Genomic DNA, 19,567 nt, shown 5'->3' with positions numbered 1-19,567 from the left:
TTTCAATAGTTGAATGTTTGCCTTCAGAAATTAGGAAGAAATTCTTGTGAATAGCAAGAAAAAATGTTTGTAAAATAAGTACAAAAATGAAATGAGATCAGAAGAAAAGTATATGAAAAAAAAACTGAAGTTTCGTATATATGAAAATTTACAACTTTAGCTATCGGTTAACAATTTTATTTTTCTTTATTTATTATAAATATTACATATTTAGCTTAGATTTTTTCCAGTGACTCGTCTGAAATAGTGTGCTACTAATATGTAGTTATCCGTCTAAAATATTATTATTATTATTATTATTATTATTATTATTATTATTATTATTATTATTATTATTATTATTATTATTATCAGTTATTGGAACAATTTTCAGGATCTTCACGTAGTTTCTGTATATTATGTAAAACTTAGAGGTAATATAACAGAAGAAACAAGTGAAAGCGATGCGGATATGAAATAATAGAGGAATATTTTAAAAAGTGCTTAGACGAGTAGAAATTAAATTACAAGTGTGGAAACCGTATTCGAACCCACAGGGAAATGCGTGGATAATAAAGTATTGTCCATAAATAGAAGCTTTGCTTTGTTATAATTAAATACAAACTAATTATTTGCTGAGCAAAAGTATATATTTTCATTAAAATTCAACACGTGTTACAGTTTCACCAACTAATTCTTTGGTTTCATCAGACAGATAGTATCTGATGAAGCCAAAGAGTTAGTTGGTGAAACTGTAACACGTGTTGAATTTTAATGAAAATATATAGTTTTGTTCAGCAAATAATTAGTTTTGTATTTAATAAAGTATTGAAAAAATAATGTTCATTACAAACCTCCCTGTCTTCGACTATACTTGCCGCGACCTTATCCTGATAGCCGAGATACGCAGCTTGAATTCAGGCGACTCCGCGCACATTACATAGTTCCTCGCGTTACACAAGTAAAACATTACTTAGGAGATCAATTCAAAGAGCTAATTGAGTTCAATTATATAAAAATGTCAATACAGAAACAATATTTAAAATAAATGATACTACATTTATTAGTAAAGGGTTATGAAAATGACGTCACGACTCAGAATCGGAAAGAGAGAAGGAAAGAAAGGAGTGAAAAGCCGGCAGCTAAGATGCGAGTCTCTTGCAAGTGTTGCAAGACTATAAACTTGAAAAATCTTATAACAAAAGCAGAGGACCAGTAAAATTACTTAATTGGTCAATGTTAGAAACCGTCCACGATGGATAGGAAATGGCTTAATATTTTTATATGATATATAAATTAAATAGAGTAACTACCCCGTAAGAAACTTCATTGCCTGCTGATAAATGAAACAAAAGAAATAACGGAACTCACATGTAACTTCTGCAAATTGTGTGCAGAGAGTAACACTGCTCTGCCAAATATCGTCTTCGCGCGTGCGTTAGAGTGGGTACGTGGGTGTACTGAAATTGAAACCATGAAGAGTGTTAAGCGCGAAGTTGAAAGTATGAATGAATCCGAATTATCATCTTCTCATTATTATCGCAAACACGAGGAAGGGAAACCTCTTTAAAGTCAAGCAAAGTAAATTGCCAACAATTTGTACGCTCGATTAAGAGAAAAATATGCAGACACAACTATTGAAGAAATTGTTAATATGATTGTTGCCGGTTCGCTGTGGTTTACTCAGTGTCAATGTAGAGTTGCTGTGCTTTTAGAAAAAAAGATCGTATTTTTAATTTATTGTGTGGAAGAGTGGCTGCTCGTATGTTTCTGTTTATGATTGACCTTTTCCAGGTAGATATATGAGAATAACTTCATTTCTTATTCTTTCTTACCTTAATCAATTGAAACAAATAAGCAAAATAGTTTTCATTCTCTCGGGTTTTAATTGTGAGGATTGACAATATATGACGTGCGAATTTCCAATACATTTATTACTATTGTCGTGTCTTCATGAATTATTAAAACAAATAGACCAAGAAACATATTTTTCGTAAGCGGCAGGGAAATGACGAGAAATCATCGCTCCGCGCGTATCAGCTGAAACTCAGAACAGCGCCAGTTGAAACCCTGGCGATTGAGAGCCAAACCAAAACACACACACACACATACAAAGGCTTCCCTGTGAAAAGGTACGCGCGCCGACATGTATTAATGCGCTTGTGATGCGGCTCTCAAGTTAACATTGCGTTTAGTATAGACGTCAGCACAACAGTTCATTTTGCAACATGGCGACTTCGCAGCGGAAAGCGCTTTCTGTTTCAATATGAGAAGTATGTGTTCTTTATCACATATCAACGTGTATTTCAAAGACAACACGAAACATAACCTCGGGCCATCTAAACATTCTGCGATGGTTCGACAGTTAAAGGGTTCAAGTTGCTTGTGTAAACTTAAAAGCCCGCACAATCAGGCGGTTCAGAGGAAACAGTGGAAATAAGCGTCAGTAACCCACGGAATTCAGCGATTCGCGCAAGTCATGAACTTAAGATTCCATATCCAACAGTTTGGAAGATTTTGCGATGATGATTATGACAGATTCCGAACCGTCGTCTAAAGGCTGTACAAAAACTTTAATAGTGAAGCAGTTATAGGACAGCGTTGCCACATTTCTCCTCACGCAGCATTATCCATTTTCACAAAATTCTCAATCCAGATAATGAAGATAACCATAACTACTATTAAAGAAAAATGAAAGTTCTAAAATAATCATCGCATTTCTACACTAGAAGAATGAGTTTCACAAGTGAATTATTCTTCCTTACAAAAGAAAATCTCATTATGTACAGAATGAAATGTAAGTTTACAAGTAACAGTACAAGTAAATTACAATACAGACAGCACCTTGTAATTAAGACTTTTCTTCATTCGTTAGCCTTCCCTAGCTAGCACGGACGTCCTTAATGCACGACGTCTCGGATTCAATTTTCTGTGGGAGAGTCTTGAAATTTGAACTCGTTACGATTATTCGGATTCCACCTTGAATTGTAGATCTTATGTAATTTCGATACTGAAAAAAGAACTATAAACTTCAACAAACCAAACAACGTTCTTCATTCGTATATGTATATTTAATAGAGATTAAGGTCCTCGCATACCCTGAATTTCGTGTGAAAATCTGATGCAGAAATGTGTGTTTACCATTATTTACTATTTTTAGTTTTTAGAACTCCTTCGTGGCTAAATGGTTAGCGTACACTTGGCATGGGAGATCCGGGTTCGATTACCGACAGGAGCTCATGTGATTCGAATTCCACGTTAATCAGTAGGTTCCGTCTCATATAGCCTTGCTGCTATAGCTAAACTCAAAATCAGCTCAACTCAACTATTTTTAGTTCATAAAATTGATATACTGTGTGCGTTCCTTTAAGAGGTTTTCACATATAACATACTGAAAAATTAAAGGATTACACATTGAGAAATCGGAGTTTAAACTTGCTTTGTTATTATTTTAAATGTCTTTAAAATCTTCCGTAGCCCTTTTAAACTCTTTGGCACAAAAGTACTACCACACTCACACACATAATCAATTATCATCCTCTAAAACCTGTATGCTTGCTTGAAAGTGATTTTCCGATTTTCTCTCATCTCTAGAACATATTACGTAATGACAAAATGCATTTTCCGCGCTTTGCATACGAAAATATAGGCTGATTACGTCATTCCAACCTTGAAACAGTCACGGGTAAACGTAGCAACAGTGAGAGGAAAAAAAAAATATCAGTATTTTGGGTCTACAGTTCATGTGCATATTTTGAGAAATGTATTGTAACATTTCTCCACTTCTCCCTCCCCCTTACATTCAGAAAATGTTATTTGTGTAGTTGTGAGCCAAAGGGGGGAAGTGAATGTTGTTTCAGCTGCTAGTTTGTTGTATTTTTATTAGCGAATAGTAATTGAGTAGCTTAATTTGACTGTATTGTGTGGTATACTAGAAGGATAAACTGCTGCTACTGGGTTCATTTCTCTAATAGTATTTCATTGAAATGAATTATAGCGTTTCTTTCCCAACCCAAAATTCTTGAAGCTCTCAAAGTATTCGATGTAGACGAAAATGGGAATCTATGTTGAAAGTGTTGACGGTAACGAAGGAATACGAGAGAAGAAGGTGTATGTAATTATGAAGACGGGGGAAGATTTTCTGTTTGTCCCAAATTTCCGTTTTTTCGTACATTATGCATACATGAGCAGAACGAAGAGAACGACTACGAAACATAATACCCGGATGAATGGTACTGTCTTTAGAAACTTATTTTTATCGTACTTTTCCGTATTTATATATGAAATTTGGTATTGTCAAACAGGATTGAGAAATATTTTTCTCCTCGTAACTATTCTAGATATTGCAAAGAAACATCACATGCATTACTGTAAACTATAGTATTTGCCAAGATAGATTATATTCGGATATATTTAGCCAGGCCCGCTTCAGAAGGTGCAAAATTTAACAAAGCGAATTTTAGAGGGATTTTTGTTTATTTCACCCCAAAATTCCGTCCTTTTGCGCACATGCGCGTGATACCATTTGTAAACTTTTTTTGTGAAGTGGATGATGTATGAACCATGATAATCGGATAAATAGTACTGGAGCAGTAGCTGCTTTACTGAAAGTTAAAATTTTTCTCTAAAAATGCAGGAATTTAAAAGGATTACAGGCGTATAGAAGTATGGCGACACTGTGCAGAAGGAAGACTCGAGATTTATGGTTGAGTTATATTTACGTCCTTGGTCAGCAGCGAGGATTTATAGGATGAAGACTTAAGAGTTTAAAGTGAAATCTGAAGTATTGTAATGCATAACATTCCGACTGGATATCGAAACAGGGACTTCTGTGCTAACTACTGTACAGCAGCGAGAACAGAGTGTTAAGGAACAAATCATTGACAAGAGAGATAGAAATACTCGATAAGACTGCATACTGCAGACAAATATTAGGATTCTGTTTAGAGCTATTGCAATGTTTACGGCCGGACAAACATGTCAAGGAATTCAAGTTTTGTAATTTCTTGAGGAAACATTGGAGGAGGATGATATTGCTCCCACTAAACCACTTGACTTTGTTTAACCTTTTGAGGGCCTGAACCGCTCTAACGCCATCTGTTAGCGACTCGCTGAACTACGTCCAGCCTAGCGACGAACACGTGGTCAGTGCACTGCGTCGCCCTGTCTCTAGCAGACGTATCAGGAACTTTGTATACATAGTGGCCATCACATCTTTTATTCATATGACTCTCCAGTTTGCCTTACGATGCAGGGTGGACGTCGAAAATTGGGAAGCACCGGCCGGGAATCGAACTCGGGACCACGTTAGACGTGAGTTCAACGCTCTAACCACTAGACTACGGTGTCCCTCTGATATTGCTGCCATCTAGTTTTTATTGACGTGTCCGAATATGAGACATGGAATACTCTAATGTTGCTGAAGAGTGAACGGGAGGGCCCAAAACTGAATGTCTTATGTGCTATTTCGAAAAAACAAAATGTAGGGATTTTTTTTAAAAAAGTGAGAACATTGTCCTGTGTGCTTCAGTTATGATTTTCTGCAGTTGTGCGATAATTTAGTACTTCGTTGTCCAATAAGATGAGATGTTACTTGCCGTACTGAAGTGCTTCCATACTTTAACGGGAAACTCACTCACTTATAAATTGAGCAATGTGCTTGGGGATGGTGTGCACTGTTCAGATGGCTGTCAAAGTCACTTGGACAAAGGAAATAACAGTTCGTGATTTTATCGTTTGTGAATATGTTCAAGTTATTTTTACACGCCACCAATTGCCATAAAAATAGCATGAGTTCAGAAATTGCGTTACCGCTACTTTGATTGCTGTCAACACAGACATGCTATAATGTGTGTAAGTAGAACTAGACTGCCCCGTAGGTCTGTAAATCTGACGGGAGGAGGATACATCGAACTTTTAAAGTTTATGAATAAAATGTAAATTTATTATTATTATTATTATTATTATTATTACAAATATAATTCAGCTTTTATTTGAACTGTTTCGTAACTTTAAAAATAATACAGAGAGAATAATAAATATAAAGAGGAATAAATATGTGTGAATGATACTTGCTTATATTTCTTATACTATAATGTTAATATTCAAAGGTTGATTCTTTGGGTGTGAATACAGTTATTCTTGAGAGAGAGAGATTTCTCAAATTATAAGCATAGTTCTTCAGAACAACTGAACAAATAAGGTATAGGCTATAGAATCCTCGGTAGAAAACAAAAGACTAAGATGCATGTAGTTGTTGTTGAAATAAAGTTACAATAAATTTTAATTATGTCATTGATACAAAAGATGTCACAAATTGAGTAAAGTACAGAAATTATGAATTGGAATAATTTAAAGCTTATCTTGGAGGAAGACCTCCATGCACTGAACTTCTTGTAGATTATTTCTTTACATAATTGAATCAAAAGGTTTTACTTACAGGATAGTTGAAGTCAGGGCCAGTGCTAGCAGTTTTGCCGCCCCTTTAATCCACAAACCTTATTTTGACAGAAGACGTTCAAGTGTCACTGAAAAGTAAGATGCCCCTTTTAAAAATATGTATGAAATGGAAAAGTAAAAATAATAATAATAATAAAAAAATAAAAAAAAATTGAACTACCTCTCGAATGCTGACGTAATATTTGAAGAGCCACAGTGGCTTGGTGGTAGAGCGTTCAGCGGTGGTACATGTGGTTCCAGATTCGATCTCAGCTCGGTCGCGCCAAGTGAATTTTGTGGACAAACCGTGTGTGAGGGTTTTCTCGGGGTTCTCTCGTTTCCTACCACTTTCTTCATTACACCATTTTCATACATTTCTCGTCATCACCGTCTGCTTTAACCTAGCCAGCATAATCGTGAAACGTAAAACTCAAAAATGTCATTTTTTTTTTTTTTTTTTTTTATTTTGCTTACGTACTCCATACATAACACAATATTCAGTATGCTTGATTTCGCTGTGTATCTGTGATATACAGCAGCGCATACAAAAAATATAATAAAAATGCTTTAGTCACGACTAAGAATTTTAATTTTTAAGCTTATTTTATATCAAAAGGTGTTTCCAATAGAGTATGGAACATGAAGACAATAGAGTGAATCAGATATTACGGCAAAACTAAGTGATTATACCTTAATTGAAAGAAACTTTTCTTGCTTTGATACGAGCAGATTCCTTTATCACATTCGCATAGTCCAATGTTTCAGCCAATTCGTGTTCCGCTAGACCACTCATGCTTGTTTCAGACATGGAAGAACGTAGATAGTTTTTAAGGTCTCTTTTGTAAACTTTTAGGCTTAATTATAACGGATAACACTTTCAGTTCGTCTTTCAAATCATTGAGGTTAATATCTTTCGACTCTTTGTGTGTTAAAATGCTGGCAAGGTTAGTACACTTTTCAGACAAAAGTTCAGGTGGCATATCTTTAAGATTACTTATATCGTAAAGAAAATCGAAATACTCGCAAATCTTTCTCTTAAAGCTAACACAATCACGTCTAGAACTTTGTAATAAAAATCTGTCTTTTATCTTGTTTGTAGTTCTTCAATATCTTCATCCTCTGCTTCGTACTGAAACTGTCTCTTCTTTCGATTTCGAGCTTGCGCTGTATTACCTATCCGTGTATCATCCATATCTAATTCTGATACCAACTCCATCGCATCAACTAAGTAAGGTTGAAACTTTGCATCATTTCTGCACCTCTCAAAGTACTCAGATATATATATTTTCAAGAAACCTGACTGCACCCAACGCATGAGAATCAATGCTTTGGAGACTTTTACTTACTATGTTTATGTGGAGTAAAAAGTTATACCAGATAACGAGAGAACAAAGTAAAGTCACGCATCTGGTTTGTTATACACAGAGCATAATGGGAGACAATTCTATCTATTTTATTGTCGTTACTTATTTGAGGTAAGGCATCACAAACCTCCCCTATTTGATATCTAAGTGGAGTCAGAGCATTAATTCGGCTCTCCCACTTTGTGGTGCTTAATGGTTTTAAAGTAAGACTGCTAATATGTTCCTTTAGTATGGCCCAACGTTGAACTGACGCAGAAAAAGTCATAACTTTTTTTAACAATACAAAAAAATAGGCTAGAACGGCCTGTCTCAAGTGGGAGTGTACCTTTTGCATATTTGGAGTGGATCGTTAGAACATTGCTGAATAGAAAAATATAAAAGACACCTTCATAATCTTATCCACCCTAACTGAAATCTTATCTACGCCGTTGCAAGGGAAATATTGAACAAGATACCTGTGGCTAGTAGTTTGATAATTGAAAATGAGGGGGGATGCTCTGAATTTCCTGAGTGAGAGTTTTCTTGAATGTGAGTGAAGTAAGTTCAATTACATTCTCAGGTAAACAGTTTTATTTTTCCATTTGTGGGCCTGTTATGAAGCATTATATTTTGATAGTATTATTTCTTTTTCAAATTTTGCCGCCCTGGACGGTGGCACGGCTCTACTCTCACCCTCCTCGCGCCACCCTGATTAAAGGTTTGAACAAGCTGTAGACCATTCTGACAACTTTGAATCTGGTTGTCAACTAACTTGACTTATACTCAGAATTACAGATTATAACGTCACTTCTGACCAATCCATCGCTATTAACGTTTCTGACCGTTCTGACTCTTTATTTATTTTTTTATTTATTTTTTTGTCAGTTTATTTATTTTTGTTTTGGCCTTTCACGTGTATGAGTTTCTTGTTTACTTCATTTTTCTGATTTCACTTGCTTGAAAGGGAATTTGTTTGTTTATAGAAACTTAGCCTGTTGCTTTTATTCTCAATAACAAAAAAGTTTAATATACATAGATGTATTTTTTGAGAATTACATTACAGTACTACAATTCTTTGAATTATAATTTTTCAAAACCCACTAGACGATATAATGAGTGGATTCGGATTCCTCCAATTATAGAATTACAAAATCAGGATTTTAATTGATTGTTTTCTAAATGACATTCAGTTATGAGAATTGTAATGATTATTTTTTATATCTGTGTTTCTAGGCTTTACAAGGCAGAGTAAAGGCTGGAAAAGTTGATTGTGAAGCATTCTATCATATATGTCAACAAGCAGGAATACGTGCATACCCAACAGTGTACTTATATGAAGGAAATCAGCATGAAATGGGAAGGTACAGCTATTTGGGGATACAAATACACAGCCAGATAAAGTCTGAAATTGTGTCCCAAGTGAATGAAATTCTCGATCAGCGGCAAAATGAAGTACATCATGACGAGCTTTGATGTTATACTTATATAGCTAACTTAAAATGTCTTATGTAACTGGTATAGTCTTTTAGGAAGTGTTGAAAAGAAATGAGACAGATGTACTTCACCACAACTATTGCCAATACTTCCTCAGCTAAACGATAGCTTTTCAACTAATCTAATTGTGAATAGAGGTCACATCCCTGTGCATAATCACTGCCAGAACTAATAACTCATCAAGCAAAGTTTTCGCACTTTTTTTTTTTTTCAATTCAAAGTAACCGAACAATGTGATAAATATAGAAAGTTTGCATGTCGAATAATTTCCAAGATATCAGACAAATGATTTTTACTATGGTGCGATATATATTTAATATAACTTCCAAAGCTATAAAAATCTACTTAATAATACTGTATTCTAAATAGCGATAGATGTATACTTTCATAACTACTTACTTGCAGCTTTCACTACTTTGAGATAAGGTTAACAGTCATCTTTTTGTCGCTGCTTTTCTTTCTTTATTCTCCGTTCCTTCTGTTGTTTCAGATTATACTTTTACAATAATCGACAATAGGAAATGGATTTCATATACGATATACCTTTTTTTTTTTTTTTTTTTTTCAGACTGTAGTAGTTACATAAGAGGCAGAATCTTATTGAAACAAAGCACTGCGTCTTCCAGTGTAAAATCTTCTGAAAAGCTGTCTCGTTTCTTCTCAGACTTCCTCAAGTGATAGGTGTAAATTCTAATAACACATTTTTAAGAATTCAGGAAATACACGTAGCTTCCCTGTTATACTTTTATATGACGTAAAGGTGCTAGAAACTATGAAAACTTTTAGATAATAGTGATGTTTATATTTATTTGAAACTTTTATATCTAGCGTCTTCCTAAGATTTTTTAAAGATTTTTTTCGCTTTTATTTATTTATTTTTTTAAAAATATCCCTGATGGGGTTCTGTTTGTCTGTGTAAATTCTTATTTAGTAATTTATATTGTATGTACAAACATGTTAAAATATTTGAACGTAACGCAAAGGGTTCCTTCTAAACATCATGTACTCATACAAGTTAGGATGTTTCTGTTTATATATATTGCAATAAAGATCAAAAAGAAGGTATATATTTGCTTTGTATAATTTATGGAATTGAGCGTATAGAAAGTGTATAAGGAAAGTTAGATTCAATTTTATTTTAACACAATAAAATATAGATTGTCTTTCGTATGACCCCTTTCAGTTTCAGTAGCTGCTGTTTATTGAGCTAGACTTAATAATCTCATACTAAAGACAATTCTAGCCTTGTAATAAACGAGCTTCAAACGAGAGGAGAAAAAGTAACCCGTACCATTCATTCTATTTAGTTGTAATATCATCATCATAGGTATTCAGCCATTATTGGCAGGTCACTTGCTGCAACTGAGAAGTTTCCATACTCCACGGTCTTCCGCTAACCTCGGCGTCTTTACGTACGATTTCTCTGTTGAGTTTGTCCATTAATTCTAGTTTCCTTCGCTCCCTCCCTCTCTTTCCTTCCACCATATCCTTTAGGACTTCCCTGATGATACAATTCCTTCTTGCCCAATGTCTTAACCAGTATCTCTTCCTCTTCTTAATAATATCTAAAATTGTTCTTATCTCCCCCACCATTTCTAAGACCCTCTCATTCGTTTTCCGCTCAACCAGCTAACTCTCTCCATTCTTCGCCACACCAACATTTCGAGAGCTTCCAGTCGTTTTTCATTGTGCTTGCGTAATTTCTGAGCCATACAGCACAATACCTATCTGTAATAAACATGTCATAATACGTACTATAGTAGTACTAATGTTATAGAATAAACTATGCATAGTTTTGAGTAGTCAAATTAGAGTAAAAATGTAAAATTTCACCAATGTTTGAGTTCTCTTCTTTGTTGATGTAGCTAACAATTTTTTTTTAATCGTCTTCTTTAGAGCATAGTCAGAGGTATGCTCTAGGTTCGGTTTGGAACTTAAGGTGTAATAAGGAAACTTGAGCACTCTCAGGCCTACCTAAGCATTTTTTTCTGCACAAATTTTATATCGATGTAGTGTATATGATTTACGAATTCTGTGTAAGTCATTATCGCATACAAAAAGAACGTATGAATCATTATTACATACTATAAAAAAAAGTTAACAGTAAAGAGTGAAATATCATACAGATAGCTTTATTAAAAGATAATAAATATTATATATTATCACAAGCAAAACATTTTCTTATTAGAAAGCTACTTATAATTTTTATAATTATTGTATAATCAACATCAAATGATCTGACAACTCTGTTAAAACCCAATAATACACAACAAACGTGATAGTTGACTGAGCCCAAGGTTAATAACATCGAAGGGAAGAAATTTTGTTAAATTCAGATAAGAGCGTAATCCTATGTATCTACCTTAGTAACACTTATAGTTCCAAATCGCTCTGAAAAAGGCAACAGAAATTATTAGTTATATATAAAACATTGGTGAGATAATTAACATATGTGTTCTTTGCATACTGTTACATTAGAATGAAAATGATCAAAATGTGAATATGTTTTATAGAACTGCGCTTAAGTCATCTATTATTTTTTATTTCAAAACATTGTAGGGTACTTAATACTTGACTCTTCATGATGTTTATAATAATGGAAAGATAAGACATATAACATTATTTAAAGATATTTATTCTGCTCCATTGTGCTTCCACTAAAATTATTAAAACACACTAATTAGGAATTTGACTCTCTAACCACAGAAACATATTATACTTACTCCTAATACATTCACTGGGAGAAATGTTTTTGATATGGGTATTTTAAAATAAATATTTTTTGTTTGATATATGGTGTTCGTACAAAATATTTATGTAATTTCCTGTTTTTATCTGTAAATCTTAGATACGTGTACTAAATAGTTTAAACATTAATAAGCGAAATGAATGATTTTAAACCACCTCGTTGTGTTTCCATAGTTCACGACACATTTTACCTCGATTGTGTATTTTCTTCAACATAATTGACTATTCAACATTTATGTAATATCAGTTGGTCCCTTGTTATGAACTATAGTTATTCACTTCATGTAAAAATAAGCTCAGTAAATTTAATAAACCTTAACTAAACTAGCTTCTCAAATGCGAACCCATTATTTCGATTTCTGCTGTTCTATTTAGAAACATAGCTGTATTTTTTGTCAGTGTTTGTAACATGTAACTGTTTATTTGTTGGACAAAGCCGAAGGTAGAAGGACTTGTTTTAGGATTATAGGGTACTATGACCTCCATTATTTTATCAGGATTAAAAAAAAAAAATGTAGGGTTCTGATTTTACCTGTATCTCCTGCACGAGTACTTTTAAAATTTGTTTGTTTTATAGATAATGTCATGAACACCAACCATTATCTATCCACTGCTTGATGAAAGTCTCCAATTTTTATCCACAACTACGCATCTTGGTAATTCTTTCTTATGTTTCTCCACAGTGCTTCGCGATTTCTTCTCTTTTTATGCGAAAGTTTCTGAAGTCGCTTCTTGAGGATTCCGTTGGTCACGGATCACGTCTTGCAATATTTGCTGCCGACTACGATTTCAATACCTTTATTTTCATAATGATATTTGTTGCTTCTGGTATCTTGCTGATTTATGTGATAATTTTCTTATCTTTGCGATAATTTGTAGCAATCACCTCTACGTGCTTCGTTTGTATTCCGCATGTAATAAATTCTGATTTTGTTAGTGTACACGTCCCTAATCCTTGTGTCACTAGAGAGAATTACGTTTTAGACTCATTGGCATTTTACTTTTTAATGTGAAACTTTCTTCCGGAGCACTGCGTCTTAGCTTGATATGATTATTACTTAAATAATGTTTCAAACATACAATTAATGCAATAAAGATTAATATATCTGCACAAAAATGTATTAGTGAAATTAGAACATAAAAATTTCTTCTCACCTTATATGAATCAATGAACTAAAAGAAATCTAAAAGAAACATTGATGCCTCCATCTCCAGTTCACGGTCTTCAATAGCATGGGTAAACTAAATATATCCGATTTATACGTATGTCGAAAAGCATAAAAGGAGTTTGTTTTATATTTTATTTTTGCACTAAATGTAAAAGTAGACATCCGTTTCGTAATCAGATAAATAGAAGATGTGGAAGTATTCTTTGTTTATCCAACTAGGTGTCATTTTACACTCCCTTTTTGTATGTCTTTAGCTTATTTTGAAGTATTGATATATTTTTTCGATGGTTACATCTATAGAGATTTTTTATAATTATATTTTTCTAAGTTTCCCTTTATTGTACTAGGGTTTAATTTTTGTTGTCTAAAAATTTAATTTTGACGTAATTATTAATCGTCATACTCTCCAGTTGGTATCTCCTAGATCACCAGAAAAGTATTTTTGTATATATTACGAGTAAAAATAAATTTGTTCAGGTTTATTATTTCGTTTTTAATTTGCTTTTACGACATTTTCACGTGTGATATGATACCAATAACACGCTTGGCATTCAGAATGGGACAAAATGTAATGAATTTTTCTTTTACTTAAGTCGCTTGTGTAATGTGTACTGTATATTGATGTTACTTTACAGTTACCTGTTAAAAATTATCATTGATATCAAAATAATGATAATAATGATAAATGAGGAATAATATTTTATTTTGTAAGTTTATATGACAATATTGATTTGCTGTAATCTTGCCGGTTATAATTTTCTTGCAGTTGTTAGTATTGTATTGATATATCATTTGTGACATATTCTTCAACAAATGAAATGGCATTTTCTTACAGTGTAAGATGTCTGTAAATTATTGCTGGTATATCTAATATCTGTTCATAATGGTGAATAATTTTGAAAATCAGAATGTACAATTTTAATTTAAAAATCAAGGTATACATTTAATTGAGATGAACGTTTAATTCCTTCATTACGTAGCGTTCAAATTGAAGAGAGAACTTCTGTTCAAACCATGTAAATTTTCTTATTTATTGTGATAATCAGTTTATATGATTTCTTAAATGAATTGCAATGTGTATGTATGATAGTTGCGTATGTATGGATCAAAGATCGATCTGCATGAAAGAAAACAAGGAATCTCTTTTCTATTAGAGATAATTTTGTCAGAAGAAAGAACAGTATTATAATAGTCTTTGCACAAAAAAGCTAATAAAACAAATTTTATTAAAAGTTGTCCCGATTTATTTTTTAATTGGATCCAAGTTTATATTTGTACTTACCTATTCCAATACGTAGTGTAAAGCACATAAACTAATACATGCATGCACGTAAAGCACATAAACTAATACATACATGCGGTGTACTACGTGTCATCACAGCATGGCGCGTCCTCAGGCTGCATATCGAGAAGGCGGCCTCTAGATATGAGGTTAGCTGCGGATATATTGAATAAGCAGTCGCAGACAGACAACAAGGGGTCGCATAAGACTGACAACCTCATCGTGTAGAAAAAGCACTTCTTCAGAAACATTCACAGAAGCTTCAGTTCAGGGCTAATGATACGACCTCAGCAAAGTAAAATGCACATGAGTTTTGGAACATAGAAAATAAGATGTTTTTATAGATCAAGCGCGTTAAAACCCGTAACGAGTGAGTTAGAGAAATACAGAATGGAACTAGTAGGAGCTCAGGAAGTCAGGTGGGAAGGAAAGGGAGCACTGAAGTCTGAAAATTTTACGTTCCTTACGGGCAAGGAAATGAAAATCACCAACTGGGAACAGTTTTCCGTTCACAAACAAATATCAGCAACTAAACGGGTTGTGTTTGTTAATGACAGATTTATTTCTATTAAAGGTCAGTGGTGTGATATTGTTTTAAATAACGTGCCCCAACAGAAGATAAGAACCGTATATTCCGAGCCTAACCGAACAAATAGAAATCGCTAAAATAATAATAATGAAGGAACGCAGATCTCCGGGTGTAGATAAAATTCTGGTTGAGTTAATTTTAGGAAGGAAAAAATTGTGGAACACATACACAAACTCATTCTCCTTATCAGAAACAAGGCGGAGTTGCCACAAGATTAGAAAGAATGAGTCACTGTTCCATTCATCTTTAAGGCGAAACTAATTGTAATAATTTTAAAGACATTTTTCTTCTGTCAACATCCTATAAAATCCTCTCAAAAATTATATTAGGAAGATTGACCCCATATACAGATGAAAATATTGGAGATTATCAGTGCGGATTTTGGCGAAATCGATTAATTATCGACCAGATATTTTCCAATCGATAAATACTCGAAAAGAAATACGAATACAATATCCCAGTACATGAATTATTTATCAATTTTAGAAAGGCCTACGACTCGGTTAGGAGGGAAATATAGTACAACATATTTACAGAATTTAGAATACCGAAAAAGCTAGTTAGATTAATTGTAATAAGTTTAAATGAATCCCAGAGTAAAGTCCGAGTAGGGAAACCCTTGTCCACGAGCTTCCACATCGGGAATGGCCTGAAACAAAGAGGTCCGTGGTCGCCATTATTATTCAACTTTATCCTGGTGTATGCTATAAGGAAAATCAAAGTTAACCAGGGCCAAGAGGTGAATGGTAATTACGAGCTTATGATGTATGCTGATTATGTAAATCTGATCTGATAAGGGAAGATAAGAGAACAATAGAAAGAAACGCAGAGATCTTATTAAACGCTTAGAAGGACATGGGTTTAGAAGTAAATGCAGAGAAAACTTAAGTACATGGAAGTCGCCGGGATGCGTCAAATTATCAAATAATATTTTCAACAAAATGGATACTTTCAAATATTTAGATTAATATTAACAGACCAAAGCCATATCCACGAAGAAATTAAATATTAACTAAAAGTTATTCAGTTGAAAATCTGTATTTGCGAATTCTATCGAGGAATTTGGTGCTCGAAATATATAAAACGATAATAATGCTAGTTGTGGTATGTTGCGAAACATGGTCGCTTACTCTGAAGGAAGAACGCAGACTGAAAATATTTGAGCTTAAAGTCCTGAGACGAATATTGGGACCCAAGAGGGAAGGCAATGGGGAATGGCAGATACATGTAATTTATACCGTTTACCCAACATTGTTAGGATCATCAAGTCTAGGAGACTCAGGTGGTCAGGTCATGTAGCCAGAATGCAAGGAAGTAGTAACGCTTTCAGAGTTTTAACTGGAAATCCAATCGGAAAACGACCATTAGGAAGACTTAGACGCAGATGGAAGGACAATATGTATTAAGATGGATCTCGCAGAAATAGGAATACAAAGTAGAAACTGGATCCAGTTGGCTAGGACAGAAGTCCATAGAGTGAGTTATGTACTACATGTCTGATGAGTTACTGCATTTGCTGTGTAGGACCACTGCTGTTGAATTTATGTGGTGGTATTGAATGAAGGGGGTGTTGGAAGGGGATAGATGAGTAGTTTAGCAATACTTTGCAGAATATAAATATAAGAGCAGTAAAAGTAAGTGTACACAATCCATTTCTGAGAGGTTTCATTTATTTATTTATCTTATACGATTGCTTTGAAACGGAAAATGGAAACTCACTAAAGAAAAAAATCGATAATATATGATAGATTCACAAAGTAATTCGGTTCCATATTAGAAAAACTATATATAAAATACTGAAATTTTGGAAAGAAGAAAAACCCTGCATTGTAGAAGTATTACTGTTATTTTATTTATTATTATTTTTTAATGTTTAATGTTCAGCGTTCTTTTACCATAAGAACAAGTAACAGGAGAAACTTAGATGTTTCAATACTTGATCCCAAGTGAAATAGTTTTACATTTTCAATACAAAATGACTTAAAATACTACTCCCACAAATTTTATTACGATCAACTTATCCATTTAATTTTCTTGAAAAACTTGTGCACGTTCAAGAAATTCACGTTAATAGTAGTGATACTATCATACGTCTGATATCTGTAAATAACGAAATTAGTTTGCAATATTAACGTTTGGACGAAGGTATTAAACGCATACTACTTGATTTATCACGTTGCTCCTGTTTATCTAATCAATGCTCGATACAGAAAATAATAACTTATATATTTCATGATTGCAATCAAAACAGAAGAGAGGAAAAAAACTTGGTCTTTCTACATGGTTTATAATTTGATAGACATTAAATTAGAATAGATTTATAAGTTCATATATTTGCTCCTAGATCGGCAGTAACCACCAAGATCAAGTGTATTTTCTATACTTTCAATTTTGTTTCAGTGAACAAAACAAAAGTACAAATAAATTAATTATATTCAGTATATATATGAATGTAATATATATATAGGCCCTTATTTAGGTAAGTGCTATTCTGTGCTCGTGCACAGGGCGGCAAAATTTTGGATTTTTTAAACATTCGCAATAAAGTAATAATTAAAATTAGTAACCCCCACAGTCCCGCGCATGCGCGAGAAAATATGTTAGTATATTTAATTCGGGTAACCTAAAACATGAGAAAAGAAAATGCATAAAGGAGAAAAAGTTTATTTGCAAATACTTTGGAAAGAGTTTCTCTTATAGGTTCGAGTAGCTTAAAACATATGAAAGAATCCACACTCATTATGTAAACTAATATAACTTTTACATATAGAATTTTATAAAATGCTTTCTACTAAACTCAGTATAATCTTTAATTATGTGATAAGTTCAAAATAAACAATGTTAAAAACACTGCCTAGTTTTTTTTAATTCCATATTTTACTATTACAGCGATAAGAGTAAATATTTAAGAAATTCAAGTATAATTCAGGTGAAATTGTGAAATATAAAAATGACATAAATGTTGATTAAGAATTAATAGAATGTATTTTCTGCAAACAGTACGTAAATTAAAACCTACATGAATAAATTACATGCAAGTATTGAGAAAATGTTTACCCAGTGGATGCGTGGTTAAGCTCGTTGCCTTGTAATTAAGGGGTCCCAGGTTCGATTCCCGGTGGGGAACAAGTTCGGATCCCAAGTTAAGCTTTAGGTCTCGTCCTTAGTACGTTATCATCATCCCATGGAAGGCAATGGCGAACTACCATGAGTTCACCTTGCCCAGAGACCTTCGGGCAGAACACCACATCATAATCATCATTGAGAAAATTAGACAATTTAAAATTTCGTTGTAACACTTGTAACTTGTAATACCTAAACTGCTACTCATCAAGAGCTGGTATATTTGCAGAATCACGGCTTGTTTCCTTGTTTGAGACATAAGTTTCTGCGGGGGAAATGACAAATTATTTAGAGCACATGGGCGCGCAATATATAAATACGGGCCTGTATATATATATATATATATATATATATATATATATATATATATATATATATATATATATATATATATATATATATATATAAAGAAAGAAAGAGAGAGAGAGCATTGGATAATATCTCCTAGAATGAATCCTAGTTTAGTACGAGGGGTTATAAGTTCTCAGCCTGACACCCCTCCGGACATATCATCCTGAGATCATTCATTGCATTTGAAACATTGATTTTTTAAAAGTGCCAGCTGGGATTGTATTAGCACTAACAGTTTTTTTATTATTATTATTATTACAGATTATTGATTGAACCATAGTGCAGCCAAATGGAGTTATGAGATGTCAAAATTTTTCGTGAAACAAAAGTCACCGAAGGAATTCTATGGTTGCATGCTAGACATATTGGATGTACCTGTACATTACCCTTCATACTCTACTGTGAAGAAATAGTGCTTAAACAGTGGTGAACTTTCAACAGAAGATAATGAAAGGTATGGGACGCCAGTGTCAACGTCAACTCAGGAAAAAGTGGATCAGATTCATGATCTGATTTTGAATAACACGAATTTCACTTCAAGGGATATGCATATTAGTATTTAACGCGTTTGATGCACACTGGCAGGACGTGCTATGGCTCTTCGACCTATTTAATAGGCCGGTTCCATCAACTTAGGTACACGGTTTGTAATTCCTCAATCTGTACAATTAGTCCTCGTGCACGAGGTGCACCGTTAAGATCTGTCCCTTGACCTTAACTCGCGTTAGCGATGTAACCCCATGTAACCCCTTATTTTTTAAGGGAGTGGATACGCCCACTTTGCGGGCAGACCAAAGTCCTTAGTGCCTATTTGTGATCTACTGGTGGACCCGGTCCTGCTAGCGAGTCAGTCCTCTCATGCTCTGCAGGTATGGTGCCCGAGCGTTAAGGCAAGCTCACCTCCCGCCAACGCTCGCCGTTACCAGATTCCTGGGATAAGCTCACACTTACACAGGCTACCGAATCCAACGGAATGACCACAGCCCGGCAGAGTCCAACACAATTCGGGAGCCCCAGTTATCCCTGAGGGGGCTTGTTCAATCCCGGCCCA

General features: G+C 34.0%; 1 protein-coding gene across 2 annotated transcripts in view; it reads left to right on the top strand.

Moving 5' to 3' along the window:
- Positions 1–14,406, top strand: part of LOC145662502 (endoplasmic reticulum disulfide reductase DNAJC10-like) — a 54,318-nt gene extending 39,912 nt beyond the window's left edge. For both annotated transcript variants that reach the window (XM_081728148.1, XM_081728149.1), the window contains exon 11: positions 8,994–14,406. In XM_081728148.1, coding sequence (XP_081584274.1) covers positions 8,994–9,233 — 240 coding nt within the window. In that variant the 3' untranslated portion in view covers positions 9,234–14,406. The remainder of the gene's footprint in view (positions 1–8,993) is intronic.
- Positions 14,407–19,567: the final 5,161 nt, after the last annotated feature.

This window comes from Thermobia domestica, chromosome 10 (genome assembly GCF_964235325.1).
Source record: "Thermobia domestica chromosome 10, izTheDome1.hap1.1, whole genome shotgun sequence".
Taxonomy (NCBI): Eukaryota; Metazoa; Arthropoda; class Insecta; order Zygentoma; family Lepismatidae; genus Thermobia; species Thermobia domestica.
This window is presented reverse-complemented; position numbering and strand designations above follow the sequence as displayed.